The sequence below is a fragment of the Euleptes europaea genome, chromosome 4 (genome assembly GCF_029931775.1).
Source record: "Euleptes europaea isolate rEulEur1 chromosome 4, rEulEur1.hap1, whole genome shotgun sequence".
NCBI lineage: Eukaryota > Metazoa > Chordata > Lepidosauria > Squamata > Sphaerodactylidae > Euleptes > Euleptes europaea.
In genome coordinates, this window is record NC_079315.1 from 4,046,054 (window position 1) to 4,061,832 (window position 15,779).

A 15,779-nucleotide genomic window follows, 5' to 3' on the forward strand; every position below is an offset into this window, starting at 1 on the left:
CGGGAAGGGAGGGTGGCAGGGTGGGAGGAAGGCAGAACAGGTTACAGGCTATCTTGGGGAACGGACCCAAAGCGGAAGGGGGGATGGCTTCTAACTCTGTGCAGGTTCAGTATGCCATTTCAGGAAAGGACTAGGCTCCCACTAACAGGAAAGGCCTTCCAGTGTACCAACTCACAGTGCCACAAACTTGGAAGGACTAGAAACTCTACACCACTGCACTCTTACCCTGTGGACTGAGATTGTTCAGGACATGCTGGCCGAGAGTTCCTTGGCTCAGGGCCGCACGGTTAAGGAGGATCACCGATATTAAGCGAGGAAACGTCTCGCCAGTAAGAATTCCTCAAGGTGGAACTTCTGGATTTAGTTTCACTGCAAATCAACTCTAGAATCTCAAACCTGGCGAAGCACGAGTTAAATCCAGAAATGGGCGGCCGCATGAAGCGGAACTGTGCACAGACCATGATTGCCGCAGAAGTAGGGTTGTCAACCTCCAGGTTTGGGCTGGAGGTCTCTGGAATTACAACTGATCTCCAGGCGACAGAGATCAGTTCCTCTGGAGAAAATGGCTGTTTCGGAGGGTGGTCTCTCCCGTTGTCCCCCAAGCTCAACTTCAAATCTCCAGGACTTTCCCAACCTGGAGTCGACAACCCTACAGAGGCAAGGCCAACTCACACACAAGAAGGGAGGAGAGCCAAAGTGAGGTTATCAGAATGATGTCCTAGAAGCTAACATATTGGGTTTTTTTTCCCCACCTGATTAAATGATGCCATTTCATTACAAAAGCTTCTGGCGGGGAAGACAACCCTACTCATTGTAGCAAAGTCAATTCAAGGAAAATGCACGCTGGGCTTTTGCTCCTTTATGTTATAGCCGAATGTCAACCTACAGACATGGTGCATGTGGAGAGCAAACGAACTCCTCCGTTAAAGCATTGATACTGGTTCTTCTCCAGGGCTAAACTGTTTTTGGGGACATCTGGGATTACATGCAGGGCAACAACATCCCTTCACTCAGAAACCATTTTAAAGCCCTAAGAGGAAAGGCTATGGAAGTTGGGAATGTTTAGTCTGGAGAAGAGGAGGTTGAGGGGGGACAGGATTGCTCTCTTTAAGCATCTGAAGGGCCGTCACTTAGAGGAGGGCAGGGAGCCGTTCCTGTTTGGCAGCAGAGGGTAGGACTTGCAATAACGGGTTTAAATTGCGTGCAGAGAGGTACCCGCTGGATATTAGGGAAAAAAATTTTTACAGTAAGAGTTGTTCAACAGTGGAATGGGCCACCTATGGAGGTGGTGAGTTCCTCCTCATTGGCAGTCTTTAAGCAGAGACTGGACAAACACTTGTCAGGGATGCTCTAGGCTGATCCTACAGTGAACAGGGGGTTGGACTAGATGGCCTGTATGGCCCCTTCCAACTCTATGATGCTATGATTCTACTCTATGATTCTATGATTTACCAGTCTCCTGTGGAACTGAATGCTTTGATACATTTCTTTCCTGCCCTTCTTCTCTAGGCCGTTATTTCTCATGCTGTGTGCCCGGGGGAACCCTCAGAAGCTTCTCCTCCCTGAGTTCAAGAATGGTCGACGTGCTTCCTTAGGAGATGGCTTGCCCCCTACTATCCCGTGATCGAGAGCCAGAGGAGAATGCCCAGGACTCGCCCTGAAGAGGATGAGTTCTTTAGAGCATGTTCTGGAATCATATGCAGCGCACAGGGTAAGTTTACCTGGGACAGATTCTTTGAAGCAAGGGAGTTTGAAAATTGCTGTTCCATGCTCAGGCATGATGATGAGGGACAGCCAGTACTGTGGCATTTGACCCGCCCATTTGCTCATCCAAACTCAACAGTAATCACTGCGCTGGACTCTCAGTACTGGAAACCAGGCACAGGTCAGCAGTATCTAGTTTCCCCCCTTATGGCATCCCAAAAGATGGCTTTAGCAAGCAAGCCCCCCAGCCCAGAAAAGAAGAAAAGATGCGGTGGCAACCACCCGGTCACTAGAAGCTCCTGGAATAAAACTAGGCAAAGCAGCTTCATGTCGGAGGAGCACAAGGGGTTAGGGGCCCAGCTTCCGCTTCGGCCAGAGGACCTCTGCGTTCACTGGGATTCACCAAGATCTGTCTACAGCAGGGGTGTCGAGCTCATTTGTTATGACGGCCAGATATGACATAAATGTCAATTGGGCGGGCCGGCCCCATTGTTGCCAGCCCAGATCAGGATGGGGTGGTGGTGGCTGCCTTGGCTGGCAAGCAAGCCCACGGTAGACTTGCCAGCCCAGATCAAGAGTGGGGGGGCTGCCGTGGCTGGTTTGCGGGCCGGATAAAAGCTCTCAAGGGGCCGTATCCGGCCCTCGGGCCTTCTGTTTGACACTCCTGCCCTAGTTTACAAAGCCCTTCAAAGACAAATGAAAGCAGCTTTTCCCCCAGAACTGCGTTGGTCAACAAGCACGTTATACAAACTGTTTAGGAGAGCTCTAATTTCATAAGGAATGGCCAAAATAAACCGGTTTTTATCAGGACCTACAGGGCAGCTGGAAGCATCCTGCAAAGTTTGTCATGTTGGCAGGACAAACCGACATGACGCGGCCGTGTATGGAGGCAAAACCTTGGTCTATCCAGGTCAGGATTGTCTACTGTGACTGGTGACAGCCCTCCAGGGTCTCAGGCAGAGATTCCCCACATCACCAACCGCCTGATCTTTGTAACTAGCATCCTGCCATCTAACGGGAGTGCCAGCCGGGCCATTCCTTATCTCAGCAGGCTTGTTTCATTTAAACCTACAATGCCACAAACAAGCATGCCTGCATTGTCGTTTCATTCTCTAGCAGGATTTTAAGAAGCCTTTTCTTTTGGGGACTGCGATGAATGTCCCACGCTCTGGGCTGGCGGCTGCAGGATCACCCTTCACCGCCTGATTCCCCGACTTCGCAAGACGGAGCCGCAAGAGTCCCACAGTGGAGGACCAACAGGAGGCAGGCCTGCCCGTGGGTATCTGCCCAAGCTAGCATCGCCACATGGATTAGTAACAAGAGCATTGGAGAGGCACTACGGCATAAGCAAGACGAGGCTGAGGCATGCGTGGCCAGAAGGGTGTAGTGTTAACACCCTGCGGCTGAGGCCAAACAGAATTAGACACGCATGTTACAGAGACGACAGAAAGGACTGGATGAGCAGCCATGGAAAGGGAATGGAATACAAATTATGGGGGGGGCTGGGAGCCAGGTACTAAATGTGCAAAAACTAGCAATATATTAACTGGTACCCAACCTCTGGTATGAAATTATTTCCAACACTCACGATAATACATTCATAAATACATTTGTATGTACACGAATATCCATTCAATCGTATGGTTGCCGATCAAAGGTATATTTTTCATTTGCAACACAATTCTTACAAATAAACACCTTCTAATACACCGTGGCACAGAGTGGTAAGTTGCAGTACTGCAGTCAAAAGCTCTGCTCATGACCTGAGTTCGATCCCAATAGAAGTGGGTTTCAGGCAGCCGGCTCAAGGTTGACTCAGCCTTTCACCCTTTCGAGGTCGGTAAAATGAGTACCCAGCTTGCTGGGGGTAAAGGGAAGATGACTGGGGAAGGCACTGGCAAACCACCCCGTAAACAAAGGCTGCCTAGTAAACGTCGGGATGTGACGTCACCCCATATGTCAGGAATGATCCGGTGCTTGCACAGGGGACCTTTACCTTTAATACAAAAATGGAGACTCTATTGCTTTTTCTTTCTTTTGTTCAACACTTCTTCATAGATTGCGAGTAGCAATTTTGCCTCCTTCATGTAACATACTAGAGGTTGGGTAACAGTTGATATATTGTTAGTTATGGAAAGAGGACAGCAAGTTGACCCAGAGTACAGTACAGTTAAGCTTCCTGAGCTGACGCAGGAAGTGCTGGCTAAGCGGGACCCTTCCGACACCCCCTCACCTTTCCAGAGCTGCTCAAGCTACCCCCAACATAAATATCAAAGCCAAACACAAAACACACACGCACACACATACAGAGTAATACACTGGGAGGGGAGACGTGGGCTGTTGAGAACGACCAACTGAACTCACTCCGCTTGCTTGGCTGAGAAATCAAGACAAGCCACCGTGCTATCCCTTAGCTGTTCTTCATTTTAAAGGACTGAGCATCGGAAGCAACTGATATTTAAAATCTAATTATTTTTTAGGGACAGAGGCAGAAGAGAAGGACAAAGGGCAGCAGAGAGGAAGGGGGAACAGGTTCATCGATGCAGACTGTCTGGGGAAACAGACGCTGGGGGAGCAGCTGCTTTTTTTTGAGGGCAGGGGGAACAAATCCAGGAGAGGTCGTTTTTGCTGCCATTTCTGGGGGGGGGGAGCCTCGCCTACATTGGCGAGGGTGTTGCTTGCAGGCAGAGAACCGAGGGGAGAGAGAGGGGGGTTCGAGGCCCGGCTCCAGATCAGAAAGGCTCCCTTATCCCGCCACTCTCCACCCTTTACTTAGGGGCTTACGAGAGAACTGAAGGACGCAGGACTGAAGGGGTCGTTCAAGCTCCCCCGCTCCCCAGACACAGCCCAGCCAATCAGATCTCCACCATGTCCCTGCAGCCCAATCGCTCCTCACATCCGGCAATGGAAGACCAAGCACTGCGATGGAAACTGAGGGCACAGAAAGTAAAAAGGGCCCTCAGGAGATTTTATGGAAGATTTTATGGAAGTTTATCACAGGAGATTTTATGGAAGTTTCCTAAACTTTTGGTAGGTCACATGCTGAATTGAAACTGGAGGCACTCTGCACTCTTGAAGCCCCTCCCCCAAGATTTTCTTTGAACAAGAATTAAACTGCCTTCAGAGGAGCCACCCACTGCATCTCTGCATGAGTCTCTGTTCTGAGAACGGCTTCCAGAGAACTCCAACTAATGCAGACGCGTAACAGGCAGCCGCCTCTGTGGACTGGTGCTTTGGATTCATCTCGTGCAGCACATTAGTGTTTTGAATGTACCTGCTTCACGGTGCGCACAGCATTACTCTCAGGACAGCATGAAAATGGATGCGCCAGAATTTTCAGATGCTTCAACGAACTCAAAAAAGGTGGAGATCTGCTCGGCCAAGGCGTGTCGATGCAGTGCCACATGCAAGTTAAGGACGGGGATTTCTCGGCTAGTCAAAAGAGCGTCCAGAGAGGACTCCCTCGCCCCAACTCAATCAAGCTGAATGAACACACACAGACGAGGGACCAGAGGACACACATGGAACAGAGGCACACTGATTCTGTGTCGCATCATGAAAGACGGACATTTTTGTGTAAGCGCACGAGAAATCCCTTTCAAGGATGGGAGCGGGAAGAGGTTTCCTCTATGTCCGTGTTACTACGATAACATACTTTCCTTCCGTCTAAAAGTTGCTGGCAATTCCATTTCCTTGCACGGCCAACCGCTGTCCTCGTTTGACTTCAAAGACCACCGTCTGCAACACCCCCCAAAGAGACTTTGGTGTTCCAATTTCCCTCGAAACCAGTGCACTTAAAGGAAAAGCACAGGGCAGGATTTGGCCTTGCCAGGTCAAGGAAAGGAGCACAAGAATGCCGCGAGGCACCTCTGCCTTCTCTACATTCCAGCAAGGAGATCTGAGATTTTACACGGAGAGCCTTCGGGTGGAAGCGGGCATGTGACAGGGCTCTGTATGACCACTGAAGAAGGCCCCATAGGCCGAAACGCGTTTGGTTGTCTACTGGTCATTTGCATATATTTATGATCATTAACCATGTTTGTAAAGTAAAAAGGTAAATGTCCCCTGTGCAAGCACCGGGTCATTCCTGACCCATGGGGTGACGTCACATCCCGATTTTTTCTAGGCAGACTTTGTTTTACGGGGTGGTTTGCCATTGCCTTCCCCAGTCATCTTCCCTTTACCCCCAGCAAGCTGGGTACTCATTTTACCAACCTCGGAAGGATGGAAGGCTGAGTGAACCTTGAGCCGGCTACCTGAAACAGACTTCCGTCGGGATCGAACTCAGGTCGTGAGCAGAGTTTGGACTGCAGTACTGCAGCTTTACCACTCTGCGCCACAGGGCTCTTTGTTTGTAAAGTAGCAGTTCTCTTTTTAGAGTCTTTGAACTGATCAGCCTTATTTTTGGGCCTAGTGTTTTAAATTGGGTGTACACTATATAATAAATAATATCAGCATTTTGTATAAATTTGCAGCCAAGATTACAGACTGATCAGCAACATTGCTCCGAGGCTCTCCCACAACTTTGCTTTCAATTCTTACTAACCCCTTTTGTAAAGCTGTCTGAGCAACCCTTGACTGTTCAGAACTTGTAAGAACATCCGTGTGCTCGTTGTTTTGGCCTTTTCCTTAACTGTATCAATGGCAAGACTCTAATCTTATCTGCCTGGTTGCTGAGTCATGCTGGCTCGGAGACGTCTCATTATAGCCTCGTTATATCACGGAGCTAACTTTGCAGGCCTCAAAGAGATAACTTCAAAAAATAATGTGCACTGAGGCTGCGTGCCCATTTGGGGTCTGGAGACTGGACTATTTTGAAAATTTTACTACTGACAAGGAGATTTTTAAGTAACAGACTCAGACACAGCGACTCAGGAAGCCACAATCCCTACCAACAGTTTACGTTCTTTGTCAGTTGTCCGGCTGCCCTGAACTCTTTTGAGTTTATCACAGCTTAAGTGAAGGCTCCCAAGTCTGGATCTCCAGGAATGCTGTCCGAAGGGTCTTGGCTTTTCTCATCGGTTAAGTGCACTTTGTTCGTGGTAGAAAGCGGCCCAATCAGTGTGTGTGGGGGACACTTAATTTTTGCTGAGGGAGGGGAGAAAGTCTCCATCACCAAGTTTTACATTATCGGTCGCTAGCACAGGATGCAGGTACTTACCAGTATCTCCCCCTTTAGAGGTTGGCAAAATTAGTGGCGCAGGTAAAATAAGGAAAAGTACGACGAGGCGATAGAACAGGGAAGAAAACCAAATAATGGAGTAGAGGGGGGAAAGGAGGGGGGAAGCAGAAAGCACAAAAATGGTAGGAAAAAAAGGAGAAGCAGAGAAAACAGCAAAAGAAAAAAGTTACATGCTATTAATTATAATTGTACAGCGTTAATGTTTCATTACAGTCTTTCCAAACAAGAATCAACATATGCAAGGTATTACGTACAGACTAATTTCATGCAAACAAATTACATTTCCAGTCCTACGCTCACATCCCGCCTCTCTGAAACCAGAAGGGGATCCGGGCCGACGGCATCGGGGGATTCCTGGTTACATCTTCCTGCTTTTTAAATTTTTCTTAATCCCGTGGGCATAACTGCACAGAGGTTTCTTGTGGGGGGGAAGGGAAAACATCTAGCAGGTTTACAGTGGCCTGAACAGCTAAGCAGCAGACAAGCTCATGAAGGCCTTCTATCAATCAATCAAATTTTATTTCAATACCATATCAGCTCTGAATAAAAATCAAAGTTAGGTTAAAATAATAAAATAAAATAATAAAAGTTGATGGTTCTGGGAGGGATGGTTTGAAGAAGAGGAGGAAAGATCTTCTATGGGGAAAGGTTTTCAATCAGCCGTTCACGAATCCCACTAGACCGGAGGCAAAATTTGCCTACTTGAGCGGTTATCTCCCGAGAGGAGTCTGCTAAGGGAAGGGAAACTTTAGCTTCTTCCGATCTCCCAGGAAAGGATAACAATACGGGGAAAATGTACTGCGATCTTATGTCGTTGTAGAAGGAAACACGTTCTATTGTTTCCACTTTCTCAGTTTTGCATGGGCAAAATTGTTGATGAAAGGGTGAAGGCCTTCTAACTTTCGGAGCCTTGCGGCTTGTTACGCTCGGCCCGCGAGTCACATATGGGAGCTCCACTTCTCCCCTCTGCGAAGCTCTGACACGCAGCCGAGCCAGTTCTGTTTTCTGCCAATTGCACAGGCTGGGCATGGGCAACCAGACTCACCCTGCTAGCTCTAGGACTTTAGACTATTCCAAGAAGAACATGTGCATCAGTACCTGATTCGGGATGGCTCTTTTCTTATTCGCTTGGGTGCTCCTTTGCTGGGCGCTGAAAGAAGGTTGAAAAAATAAAAAGATGGCTTTACAACAAGTACAAAACTAGAAGGGCCCACCGCACAATCACCCGACTTGCAATTGTTAGTTATCCACTAGTTCAGGGGTCCCCAACGTCGTACCCATGGGTGTCACGGCACCACCGACACTGTTCCTGGCGCCCGCCAAGTGTTCTCAGAAAGTGGGCGGGGCTAGGTGAAGCTTTTGCAAAGCAAGACTTCTGATTGGCCTTTGGAGATTCAATTGGCTGCGCAGAAATTTAAAAACACTGCTTTGGCACCACGGCACAAAAGAACTTCATTACGGGACTGTAGCTGTGGCAGCCATTTTGCGGCTGGCTCCACCTCCGTCGACAGCCATTTTGTGACTCCACCCACTGCACCGCGTCAGAATTCTGAAGGCGCCCACAGGCTTAAAAGGGGTTGGGGACCCCTGCACCAAGCCAACATTCAGCCTTATTCAAGTCAAGCAAAATTAGAGAGCGCAAATGATGAAAATGTCAGCTCCTGGCTGGCTGAACTGTGACAAGCCATGTTACATTGATGTAAAACACTTTGTTCAGTTCTGCTGGGGGCGCATGCAGCATTTCAAAGAGATTCATGCTGCCACCCCCAACCCAGCTTATAGCTTTCAGATGTAGGGATGGAAAGCCCTGCCTGGGCAGGGTTAGGGGTGGGCGATGTGAAAGACCCCCTGCCTGAGATCCTGGAGACCCGCTGCCTGTCTGAGTAGACAATAATTGACTTTGATGGACTAAGGGTCTGGTTCAGTATAAGGCAGCTTCATTTGTGTTCATGGTGGCCAAGAAAATCAGGGCGAAGCAAATCACGAAAGGCGGAAAAGCTGGATAGAGCCGAATGGGCATATTTTGATTTTTTAACTACCGAATTCTTTTAATGATTTTGGTTTTGTATATTTTAAGTTGTTGTTATACTGTTATAGATGGTAACAGCCTGTGGCCGTATACAATAAACTTGACCTGATGTGTTCATGTGGGATATAAATATAATAAATAAGAAGAAAGTAATAAGAAAAAGAACTCTCGGCCACCCATATTGGAGATCTAGATAAATGAAGGGTGAGCAGGACATATCTAGAAGCATGAGGAAGAGGCAGGTAATAATGCTAAGTACAGGTCCTGTCTCTCCCCCCGCACCGCCCCGGAGTCTTTCACAGGCAACATGCATGTTTTCAAAAGGCACTTCCATGAACATAGAATCATAGGGTTGGAAGGGACCACCAGGGTCATCTAGTCCAACCCCCAGCACAATGCAGGAAATTCACGACTACCTCCCCGCCCACACCCCCAGTGACCCCTAATCCATGCCCAGAAGATGGCCAAGATGCCCTCCCTCTCATCATCTGCCTAAGGTCATAGAATCAGCATTGCTGACAGACGGCCAGTAACGCTGACTAAACAGAGAGGACTAAACTTTTTTTTAAAAGCTTACTGTTACATTTCTGATCAAATCAAGCCCCCACCTCCCATACTTGATTCCATGGAAATTCTGTGTATGCAAAACTGAATATCCTACATCACTATTCACTAATATGGACTGGGGTGGGGGAGATCTAGTAGCATCCTCTCCCGCCTCAAAGTGTGGTTTTCCACTGAGGGAATCCATCGAAACTTGCGCAGCCAGTGTGGAGTAGTGGTTGTGGTGGTTTGGAGTGGTGGATTCTGATCTGGAGAACAGTTTGATTCCCCCACTTCTCCACATGAGCGGTGGAGGCTAATCTGGTGAACCGGGTTGGTTTCCCCACTCCTACACATGAAGCCAGCTGGGTGATCTTGGGCTAGTCACAGCTCTCTCAGCCCCACCTACCTCACAGGGTGTCTGTTGTGGGGAGGGGAAGGTGATTGTAAGTCGGTTTGATTCTCCCTTAAGTGGTAGAGAAAGCTGGCATATAAAAACCAACTCTTCTTCTTACTAGTCAGCTGCCAACTTGGTACATACAGAGGGCTTGAACGAGTATATAAAGGGACTTAAGACTGTAAGAGGTTGGAGATTCTTTGCCAGGCATTCTTACATGCTGTCTACCTGAGATAATTCACAGTGGGTAGCCATGTTAGTCTGTTTGCAGTAGTCAAAAAGGGCAAGAGTCCAGTAGCACCTTAAAGACTAACAAAAATATTTTCTGGTAAGGTATGAGCTTTCATATGGTATCTGAAGAAGTGAGCTGTGGCTCACGAAAGCTCATACCTTACCAGAAAATATTTTTGTTAGTCTTTAAGGTGCTACTGGACTCTTGCCCTTTTTGTCTACCTGAGAATTATCCCTGGCATGACACATGGATGGGTATGTAAAGTTATTGCATTTTTATTGGGATTTTTTTTACTGTATTTCAGGCCTGTGATAATTTGTTAGAATCTGTTCGATTTTTTCGTGTAATCTACTTTTCATATATTCCATATATATTAGTGGGTTTTTTAAAAAAAACTTTTTCATTAATAGTATTGAAGTATTAACAATAAACAGGAATTCTAACACAATTCAAAGCGTCTGCTTTCACAGGTCCTCTCCCACATGAAGGAAGAACGAAAGCAGGGGTCTCCTAACGCTTGGCGGACTCCCCGGGGGTGCCTTAACCTCTCAAAACCACAGCAAAATGAACACCTTAAGCACTGTGGGACAGACAGCCTGCTTTCCAGAGAGCCCCCTTGGACGGCCCGTTTGCGGACAGCCCATCTGCAAGAACCGCTTCCGACCTCCCCATGCCCCCTCCAGCAAAGACCCCAAATAGTTAGAGAGAAGCTGGACTCCCACCACAGCAGGGACTCTCGCAGGCAGATACGCACCCTGCGGCCACGTGCTGCTCTGTGAAACAGCTTGGGGCCACGGAGAGAGAGACGGCAGAGGCGTCCAGAGGGAAGAGCAAAGGAAAAACAAGAGAGATTAGAGGACAGGAGGAAACAGCACGCTGGCCGAGAAATGGAGAAAGGGACGGAGGCAGAGAGGACACGTGCACATGAGGAGAGAGAAAGGGAAGTCCGGCATGCTGCTGAGGCTGCCTCCTGCTCCCGGCTGGAGGGCTATGTAAGATGACGGGCTGTGGCTCAGGGGTAGAGCATCTGCTTGACATACAGAAGGTCCCAGGTTCAATCCCTGGCATCTCGAGTTAAAGGGCCTAGGCAAGTAGGTGATGTGAACGACCTCCACTTGAGACCCTGGACAGCTGCTGCCGGTCTGAGTAGACAATACTGACTCTGATGGACCAAGTGGTGGGTGGGATACAAATTCGAGGACAAATGAAAATGCTGCGTGCTTGTACACAGGGTGTTTGCGCTTGTTGGGGAGACGGAGGTAAGAACGACTTTTAAGTAGTCAGCTACCTACTATGAGCTTTCAAACAGAAGTTTCTTATCCCGGCATGTCGGACCCTACCCAGCACAAGATCTCCCAGTTTCCCACACCACCACCCCAGGGTGACATAAAGTTCCTCGGTTTCACTAGGCCTTCACTCGGGAGCGGACACTCACTTGGCAAATCCGATGAAGTCTTCGTGGTTGGTGTTGATATAGGACAGCTCTATGTCGATCAGCAGGAGAATCTGAAATGAGGAACAATCCAAGACGAACTCAGCTGACCAGGAACGAGTCAAGGCAATGAACTCTGCAGTTCAGCTTTGCACAGATAATGCTTAACTGTGGGAAGATCACAGCTTCAGAGGGTAGCCATGTTGGTCTCCAGTAGAACAGCTAGATTTGGGTCCAATCGCACCTTAGAGACCCACAAGGTTTTCGGGGTACAAGCTTTCGAGAGTCAAAACTCCCTAGAGACCACCAAGATTTCTGAGATACAGGTTAAGTATCCCTTATCCGGACTGCTTGGAACCAGAAGTGGTCCGTATTTTGGATTTTTCCATATACTGGAATATTTTGGAATTTTTACATACACAAAAAAATCACAAAATCACACAAGGTTGGAAGAGACCTCAAGGGCCATCCAGTCCAACCCCCTGCCATGCAGGATCCCACAATCAAAGCTCTCCCGACAGATGGCCATCCAACCTCTGCTTAAAGACCTCCAAAGACTGGGGCTCCACCCCACCCCGAGGCAGGGCATTCCACCGTCGAACCGCCCTCACCGTCAGAAAGTTCTTCTAATGTTTAGGTGGAGTTGCTTTTTTCTTAGTTTAAATCCATTACTCTGAAGCAACCAAGAACAAGCTAGTTCCCTCATTAACATGGCATCTGTTCAAATATTTAAACATGGCTATCATGTCACCCCTTAACCTTCTCTTCTCCAGACTAAACAAACCCAGCTCCTTAAGTCTCTCCTCATAGGGCATAGATTCCAGACTTTTGACCATTCATAATGAAATATCTTGGGGATGGGAGCCAAATTCATTTGTGTTTTATATACACTTTATACGCATAGCGTGAATGGGATTTCAAGCAATATTTTTAATAATGTTGTGTACACTGAACCCATCGGACAGCAAAGGTGTAACGGTTCTCACCAAAATACCGGTATCAGCTGTTAAACGAGCAACAAACAAACCAACTAACAACGGCAGGCTTTCAGTCTGCACCAACGATGCAGGGTACGCTGTATTTTATGTTTTTAGGGGAGAGGAAACAATGAAAGCAGGCAGCACGGATCTGCCCGCATGCCAGTTTGAAGGGTTCCGTTTTCGGATCAGTCTGGATAGGGGACGTCCGGATTAGGGATACTCTACCTGTATAAGCTTCCAAGAGTCAAACCTCCCTTTAGGCGCTTTGACTCATGAAAAGTCAAAAATCTTGTTGGTCTCGAAGGTGCTCCTGGACTTGAAACTAGCTGCAGAAAGATGACGGTTCCTATGTGCTAGATTAGGCCACACAGCTCAGTGAGAAGGCCTCTTTAATTATAAAAGCATGTAATGTGTACAGTAGTCGGTCCCACCTTAGAAGAGACATTCAATCTGATCTCTCCAGGGCAAGACAAGTGTGCCTTTTTTAAGGGTTTACTACACGGCCGTGCATCGTTTTTACCATATATCTTCTTCTTTTTTAAAGTGTCAGTTTCAATTGTAAAACTTTTTTGCCTTGTCGTCATTAGTCACTGCAAATGCCTAGATTCGGTAGATGGGAGAGACAAATATTTCAAAATAAAGTGTTCTTCCAAAAAACTATTCTAATCATGTACAAATGACGTGTTGAGAGAAAAAGCTGCAGCCAACTTACGGCAACCCCGTAGGGTTTTGAAGGCAAGAGATGTTCAAGGGTGGTTTGCCATTGCCTGCTTCTGTGTAGCAACCCTGGACTTCCTTGGTGGTCTCCCATCCAAGTACCAACCAGGGCTGACCCTGCTTAGCTTCCCAAATCCGTAGGGTTTTGAAGGCAAGAGACGTTCAAGTGTGGTTTGCCATTGCCTGCCTCTGCGTAGCAACCCTGGACTTCCTTGGTGGTCTCCCATCCAAGTACCAACCAGGGCTGACCCTGCTTAGCTTCCGAGATTTGACAATGGTAGTTTGCCATTGCCTGCCTCTGCACAGCAACCCTGGACTTCCCATCCAAGTACTAACCAGGGCCGACCCTGCTTAGCAGTCACAATCTGACAAGATCAGACTGGCTTGGGCCATCCATCCAGGTCAGGGCAAAAAGACATAGTCAATCGAAACCCAAAACCCATTTCTTTAATTGGGTGACAGTCATCTCTTCAAATTTTTGGCACAGCAGACGTTTTGGGAAGAACGGAGCTCTTTCCACCTGCTATTGTGGAGTCTTTCCCTCCATTAAAGGAGAATCATGGCTGGAGACAAGAAGCTGGGTTCCCAATTTTTTTGAGTCATGGAGCACTTTTCAGGAGAGAAATTCGTCAAGGAGGTAATTTTCGTCACGGCACACACAGAGGTTTGGTTTGCCATGAGAAATTAGTCACGGAGGTAATTTTCACCTAGCACCTATATACTAAACTGAATGACAGTAGTATTTTTTTCTTAGCAATCTCTTCATGGAGCACTAGGAAATGTTTCACGGAGCACGGTCTGGGAATCTCTGTGCTACAGGATAAATGTTGGTCGCTTCCAGAGGGGCAAAGAACAGCTCTGAAGGGACGTTTGAGATTGGGAGAACAGCAGAGTTGATCCCCAACCTACGTCCCGATCCCACTGGGGAAGGGGCGCTATTTAACAAGAAAAATGCTCAGGAGAGTCAGTTGTAGGAGCTCCAGAACCCTACCTAGCAACACCACAGAGAAAGCAATCCCAGCTTCCTGGAGACTGAGGAATGGCTCACTTTGCTGGGATTTATACAGTTGATAGATTCCTTTTGAGTGTGCAGCAAACAGAAGCCATTTCGGCTCTTATTCTGAGCCAATCCAAAAAGGTTATTCTCCCCCCCCCCCGACACACACACACACACACAGGATAGACAAGGGAAGCCGCTCACCTGGTCCTTCGTTTTCCCTTCACGTTCCCGGATGTACGTCGTGACAATCCTCTCCGTCTCTTCGCGCAGCCTGGGGTAAGAGCCAAGCTAAAGGCAAGCAGGAAGAGTTCAGATATCAGCAGCTTCAAGCGTTGCTCAGACACACAGAGGGAAAGGGACAGGGGGCTGGGCTACCTCCCAGTTTCACCACTGGGGAGGCTGAGGCGCCAAAGAGGAACTTGGCAGCCCCTTCGGGGAAATCCCAACACATGTTACTGGAGGGCTTAATTTCAGCAGCCTGGATTCCCCAAGGCCCTCATCAGGGAAGCAGCCCAAGTCCCTCACGGAGTTTAAAAGAAGGAAGACAAACTAGGCTGGCCGGTTAGTATCTCAGGTGGAACAAGAGCTGCTTGCTGTTAAAGCACACGAGGCTACCACAAACGAGCATAGGAGTGCCAACATGTTTATATTACAGGTTGAGTATCCCTTATCTGGATATCCGGTATCCGGACTGACCCGAAAACCGGACATTTTGAGCTGGCATGAAGGCATTAATCATAGGCCTTCAGAAGCACACCAGTTTGCTTTCTAATGGTTCAATGCACACACAATGATTAAAAATATTGTTTAAAATTACTTTCAGGCTATGCGTATAAGGCGTATATAAAACATAAATGAATTTCGTGTTTAGACTTGGGTCCCATCCTCAAGATATCTCAATATGTATATGCGAATATTCCAAAATATGAGAAGATCCGAAATACAGACCACTTCTGGTCCCAAGAATGGACACTCAACCTGTATTATGTCTGCTATCAAAGAGCATTGTGACAAGAGGATGGATCCATGACTTGGTAAGTCACATTTTCGGACAACGGAGCTGCTCAGAAGAGCAACAGCGACATAGACAGCGATCCGTGGTTCTGAGCCAAGCAATGGTTGTGCAGAGGAGACCTCCAGCAACCATGGAGGCCAAGGGACGGCCACTTGCTCAAGTCCCAAGTCGAGTCTGAAGGCTTTTTGAGAGCTTGCAAGAATGGAAGGCACCGGGAGCTGGGCTTTTGCCTCGGACAGAGATCGCTCTCTCGTGAACACACTGGGATCTACTTCTTGACGGATACTGCAAGCAGCCATGTTCCAGGTGTTAGGAAGAGGTAGACAGATTAGGGGTGGGCGGGGGCGGGAGAAAAGAAGAGACACCCCCCCGTTACCTTCTCAGCACACTTTTTAATGACCATAGCCAGCTCTGAGACCACCAGATCAACACACTTCAAACTGGGCTCTTTGAGCTTTATAATCTGTTTTTTCACAATGGCCTCAAAAGCCATGTCTGGTGTGAAGAGCCCCGTCCTGCGGCATGCAGACAAGCGCGCGAGCGGAAAG

At 48.0% G+C, this 15,779-nt stretch overlaps 1 protein-coding gene across 4 annotated transcripts in view; it reads right to left on the reverse strand.

Annotated features, from left to right (window-relative positions):
• The window catches only part of DNM2 (dynamin 2), an 80,201-nt gene that overhangs the window by 15,319 nt on the left and 49,103 nt on the right, over positions 1-15,779 (reverse strand). Inside the window, exons 10-14 of one of the 4 annotated variants that reach the window (XM_056847891.1) lie at positions 15,608-15,746; positions 14,418-14,504; positions 11,523-11,593; positions 7,985-8,036; positions 6,866-6,877 (exon numbers count right to left, since the gene is read on the reverse strand). In XM_056847891.1, coding sequence (XP_056703869.1) covers positions 6,866-6,877; positions 7,985-8,036; positions 11,523-11,593; positions 14,418-14,504; positions 15,608-15,746 — 361 coding nt within the window. The remainder of the gene's footprint in view (positions 1-6,865; positions 6,878-7,984; positions 8,037-11,522; positions 11,594-14,417; positions 14,505-15,607; positions 15,747-15,779) is intronic. The other 3 variants (XM_056847895.1, XM_056847890.1, XM_056847892.1) reach the window with 3 other exon arrangements.